We start from the raw sequence: 6000 nt of genomic DNA, 5'->3' as shown, positions 1-6000 counted from the left end.
AGTGTATAGTATATAGTACCGTAATGTTGCTTTTATGGCGCACAATTAAATGCTCGGGAAAAGTAAAGCTAAACACACTCCAAGGTTGTCCGCTACGTGCGTTGTAAAATTCAGTTATATAGCATTATATTAATGCAGTATTTATGATGCCCTCTCAGTCTTAAACCACCTTCACCTTAATAAGGCACGCAACTGACAAGCACATACCCATAAGCCCTCATTCACCTCGTACCAAACGCTTACCTATTGGAGGAACGAGCGAATCGCCCCGCCTCCCTATTCGAAGAGGCGCAGAATGGGCGGTGATTATCTAGTCACAAAACCGGCTGTCAGCAGCGTGTGGTGAGGCCAGGAAATCAGACAATCTGCTGTGGGCTGCAGTGACCGAGACGCACCATGTACCTGTGTAGAGCAGCCTGGCAAAAGCTGGCGCCCGTGGCCAGAAACAGCGGCACCGCGGCGCTTCTCCGCAATGGTGAGCCCTGTTCATTGCACTATATATTTGCGTTCTTATTAGTGCAAAACGTCTACAGCTATAAATGCCTCTATCGCTCAGTAGATGCGTTTTTCTGTTTCGAGTATAACATGCCATTAAGGGATTCGTGGTATGATTTGAAAAGGAGCAATGGTTAGGCGTACACTGAGGGAACTTACTAGAACCTGCATCTGTATGGGGGAGGGGCGCGCCTGCACATACACCGTGACCTTGCTCATGCCGGCTTTATGCTGCTAATGGCGAGGGTATGTGCAGCCTGGGGCCCCCCAGCTGTGTTGGGCATCTTCCTACCGAGGGGTACTAATGATAGTTGTAATTTTGTAACTACCTCCCTTCTCCCCCCCCCCCCCCCCCCCCCCCCCCCCCATAGTGACATTTGTGACTGGCTGAAAGTTAAAAATGCCTGGCATTTCACATACACAAAGGGCCAAATAGTCCCACACAGACTTAGGGACAGATTTATCAAAATGTGAGTTTAGAGCTTGATACATAAAAACCCACCCGTGTTCTATATATTCTATATATGGGATTTTTTTTTATAAGTGTGTTTATCAATGGGTGAAAGAGTTCACCATTTGATAAATAAGCTTTTAAAAATTCCCTAGGAATAAATGGAATGTGGGTGAATTTTTATGTATTGAGCTCTAAACTCACATTTTGATAAATCTGCCCCTTAGTATAAAGTACTAGTATGTGGCAACTTTACATCAGCCCCTCAGGCGTATGCAAGATATTGCATATTGTCAGGCCAGACAGGATTTACATTCACAGGAACCCTGACTTTGTAGTTTCTAGCTGTCCTAGGAATGTAATTGTTTAGCAACAGAGATACGGCCTGGTAGTAATAAGGGAAAGGGTGACCTAGGAAAGGAGGCATGAAGGTCACACATGCATGTCAGGAAGTGGAGGATAGAGGCAATCGGGCAAGCAGTGTTGTGGATGATTGCAATATTTTCCTCTCTCTCCCAAAGATATTCCTAGTTTCATGCAGATCAAATGCATTTTCTAGCGAAGGTGCAAAATAAATGATAAACTAGGTAAAGTTATGCTATATAACAATGAGGTATGCTGTGTAAGAATCACTTTTTTTCTTTAAAGCAATTTATAGCCATTAAATGTTCCAAAATAAATTGGAATATTAGGTTTTTTACATTTAACTTAAGAGATGCCTATTTATTAGATTATAGGTATCTTAATTAAATGAAACCCCATTCCAATAAAATTTCTTTTGGGTAGGTTTAGTGAAGTGGTTTCTATGAGAATTGAACAAATTGTGGGGCTACCCACTGTATGGCACCAAATGGGCAGGGGGTTCCTCACGGTGAGGGCAGTGAGGTTGGGTAATTTGGAGTTAAAGCGGTTTCATGTTATAGATCATCCTGTAGCAGGCTTATGATATATAAATAAATTATATAATATCCTTACTATGAGTTAAGGTCACATCTGTCTCTAGTAAAGGCACTCTGTGTGGGACCCTATTTGTTTTTAAACCTGCATTGGTTACTAAACTACAACACTTTTCAGTGTTTAGTTGATGCTAAACTGGTGGTTACAACAACTTTGTTTGGACTCTACCTAAAAGAAAAAAACAAAAAACTAAAGAACAATACTGCTTTTAGTGAAGGAAAATGTTTGTTTGTATTTAGTATCTTGCACAAATGAAGCATAAGAACTGGCCAGTTTGTAAAATGCTGTTGAATAACTTGCTGGCATTTTTACACTTCAGGAATATGTGAAACAATAGAAATGGTGATGCCATTCACAGGCTTGCTAATTTGAATTAGCCTGTAAAATTTCAAGTTTGACATGATTTTAATTACATGTTTTCATTCTGCCAGAGGAAAGCACTTAGGGCTCTTTTATTATTATGTGTTTGAGACTCTGGTTTAAAGGAACAGTAACACCAAAAAATAAAAGAGCTTTAAAGTAATAAAAATATAATGCACTGTTGCCCTGCACTGGTAAAACTGGTGTGTTTGCTACAGTAACACTACTATAATTGATATAATAAGCTGCTGTGTAGCCACGGGGGCAGCCATTCAAGCTGGAAAAAAGGAGAAAAGGCACAGGTTACATAGCAGATAACAGACAAGTTCTGTAGAATACAATAGTATTTTATCTGTTATCTGCTATGTGCCTGTGCCTTTTCTCCTTTTGAATGGCTGCCCCCATACTACACAGCAGCTTATTGATATAAATTATAGTAGACTTTCTGAAGTAAACACAAAACTTTTACCAGTGCAGGGCAGCAGCACATTCTCTTTTAGTTAGTTTTATACACTTTCATTTTTTGGTGTTACTGTTCCTTTAAGCTCACCTAAATGCATCAACTGAGTCTGTTAAATTCTGCCTGGTTGTACTCGTCAGCATTCAGAGTTACATCTAATTGCATTTTTTAGAAGTAACATCCTGCATTTTCTTGCACTTGATGCACATTCAAAAGACTGTAAAATAAAGGGTTGCATTTGGAACTCTCAATCTTTTAGGTTTGAAAACATGTAACCGCAATATATGTGTTTGTAAATGCATAAAAAAAATGCCAGTGGGTAAGAGCTCTTTACCAGATTTATATCCTTGACACTCTTCATATTAAGCAGTTGGCTGGTTGTGAGCTGTCATTCATTTAACTGTAGCAATGCTACCAGACTGGGCTGTTGCTGTTTCCTCCTAACAGGGGCACCAGCCCGGGGTACAAGGTAAGCAATTAAAGTCACTTGGCACCCCCAAGTGACTTTGCCTTTCCTTGCCCTTTAAGAAACCATATTATAACATTTTTTATTTTGCACAGTTTAGCTATTTACCCAGTTTATTTTTACACTTAACTGTTTGTTTACTACAGGATAAACCCTGCTGATTTTTAATAGTAGCAAACCATATAACGTTTCAGGGACATGCCCTGTCTGACGAAGGGGCGTGTCCGCGATAAATTATATGGTATTACAAATCAGCAGGGTTAATCCCGCATTATATAAATCCTGTTGTGCAGTATTTTTGTGCAATTTGGAACCCAAGTAATCCACACATACAAAGAAATCAAAACAAATCATTGTGTAATGACACGGGAAATAAATATCGAACACATGAAGAAAAGGAGGTGCAAAAAGGCATGGAAAGCCAAGAAACCTGCTGAAAACTGTCAGGGGGCAGGATTGCTTTCTAACTATTATCAGTTCAAATTATTAATTAATTATTAAATATCATCTGGATTAGACCTACTTGATGGCTGTAAAAAGGTTTCTCATTACCAAGGAATCGCACAAGAACCATCTCATAATTGGTAAAAGCAAAGAGCTCTCTCAAGACCTTTGCAACCTTATTGTTGCAAAAAAATACTGATGGCATCAGTTACAGACATATTTCTAAGCTTTTGAATGTTTCAGTGAGCATCGTTGGGGCCATAATCCGGAAGTGGAAAGAACATAATTTCACGCTAAACTGTCCATGACCAGGTGCTCCTCTTAAGATTTCTGACAAAGTCAAAAGAATAATCAGAAGAGTTGTCCAAGAGCCAAGGATCGCTCGCAGAAACCTTTAAAAAAGACCTTGAATTAGCAGGTACAGTTGTTTCAAAGAAAACTAAGTAATGCACTCAACGAACATGGCCTCTATGCATGCTCACCATGCAAGACTCCAATGCTGAAGAATAAACAAGCTTCAATATGCTTTAAGTTTGCTGCACAACATCAATGAAATTTTGGGAGAATATAGTCTGGTCAGAGGGGACCAAAATTGAACTTTGGATGTCCTTGCACACACCATGTTTTGAGGAGAAATGGCACTTCACATCACACCAAAAACACCATACCAACAGTGAAGTTGCAGATGGGAACATCATTGTGTGGGGCTATTTTTCAGCATATGGTACTGGCAGACTTCATATAATTGAAGGAAGGATATATGGAGAAATGTACTGGGGCATTCTTAAGAATCTGCTGCCATCTGTCAGGATGCTGAAGGTGAAACAAGGGTGGATAGATCGGCAAGACAATGATCCCAAACACACAGCCAAGGAAACTCTAAGTTGGTTTCAGAGGAAAAAAAAGTAAAGCTGCTAGAATGGCCCTGTCAATCACCCGACTTAAATCCAACTGAAAATCTATGGAAAAAAGTAAAGAGTTAAAGAGGCTACCAGAACCTTCAAGATTTGAAGACAGTTTGTGTGGAAGAATGGGTCAAAATCACACCTGAGCAATGCATGCGACTACTTTCTCCATACAGGAGGCGCCTTGAAGATGTCCATTACCTTCATTCCTCTGTTCCTCACTACATCTCTTCTCTTGTGTCTCCGTATGTTCCAGGCCAACTCCTTCTTTCCTCACAGAGCAACCGCTTGGTTTGGGCCCCCCCCACTACTACTGCTGTTTCCCGCCTTAAACCTTTCTGCCTTGCTGCTCCTTACATTTGGAATGCCCTCCCTGACTATCTTTTTGAAGTACTTGCACAGCACCTGACTTGGGAACTAGCAATTATAAGTGCTGTAGGTCACAGTGGGTGACACTACAATATATTTGCCTATTAGTGTCTAAGTTACCCTCCTATATAGATTGTAAGCTCTACAGGGCAGAGACCTCTATCCTCTTGTGTCTTTGACTATTAACTTATTGCAACTGTATCTTGAATTTGTTATACTTTGTATTTATCTATTATCTTAATAACCCCTTGTTTGTATTAACGTATTCTACTATACAGCGCTGCGTACATAAGTAGCGATTTATAAATATAAAAAGAAATCGCCAGCGCTCGATCTAACCCACACTGTAGCGTTGACCAGCTGCTAGAAACACACTATTGTGCCAGCGCTTGGTCTAACCCAAAATCTGGACTTGACCAGCTGCTATAAATGATAAAAAGCCATTAATTATACACAAAGAGAAAGTTTGCCAGCGCTTAGTTTGCCTTTAAAAATAATTTTTACAAAAAAATGAGGTGTTAGTACCACACTTTGGCCAAAATATGTAAGCTCACGTGCCACGTCAAGGGCTTTTAAGCCCCAGCTCATTAGCACACACATGAAAGTGATTCATTGGTTTAAAGGCTACATAGCAGCTAGAGGCAAAATTTGGCTACAATTTGTGTATAATTAATGGCTTTTTATCGTTTATAGCAGCTGGTCAACTCCAGATTGTGGGTTAGACTGAGCGCTGGCACAATAGTGTGTTTCTAGCAGCTGGTCAACACTACAGCGTGGGTTAGACCGAGTGCTGGCGATTTTTTTTCTATGTTTTGTGTACAAATTGTAGCCAAATTTTGCCTCTAGCTGCTATGTAGCCTTTAAACCAATGAATCACTTTCATGTGTGTGCTAATGAGCTGGGGCTTAAAAGCTCCCTGCTTTTCCACTAGAGCCTTTTTGAGCTAAAGGTAGGTGCAATAGGTCTTACTACTCAGTCACATTGTTTGCTGGGGGACTTTATTTTAATTGCATCACAGACTCAAAGTCATTAGACAGTGTAGGACTCACGTACAATGAGGGGCCTTGACGTGGCACGTGAGCTTACATATTTT

General features: G+C 40.2%; 1 protein-coding gene across 4 annotated transcripts in view; it reads left to right on the top strand.

Moving 5' to 3' along the window:
• The first annotated feature begins 293 nt into the window (after positions 1–293).
• The window catches only part of mgarp (mitochondria localized glutamic acid rich protein), a 40174-nt gene continuing 34467 nt past the window's right edge, over positions 294–6000 (top strand). For all 4 annotated transcript variants that reach the window (XM_031895524.1, XM_031895525.1, XM_031895523.1 and 1 more), the window contains exon 1: positions 294–475. In XM_031895524.1, the coding sequence (XP_031751384.1) occupies positions 397–475 (79 nt within the window). In that variant the 5' untranslated portion in view covers positions 294–396. The remainder of the gene's footprint in view (positions 476–6000) is intronic.

This window comes from Xenopus tropicalis, chromosome 1, assembly GCF_000004195.4.
Source record: "Xenopus tropicalis strain Nigerian chromosome 1, UCB_Xtro_10.0, whole genome shotgun sequence".
NCBI lineage: Eukaryota > Metazoa > Chordata > Amphibia > Anura > Pipidae > Xenopus > Xenopus tropicalis.
Note: the sequence above shows the minus strand (reverse complement) of the source record. Positions and strands in the feature narration are given on the sequence as shown.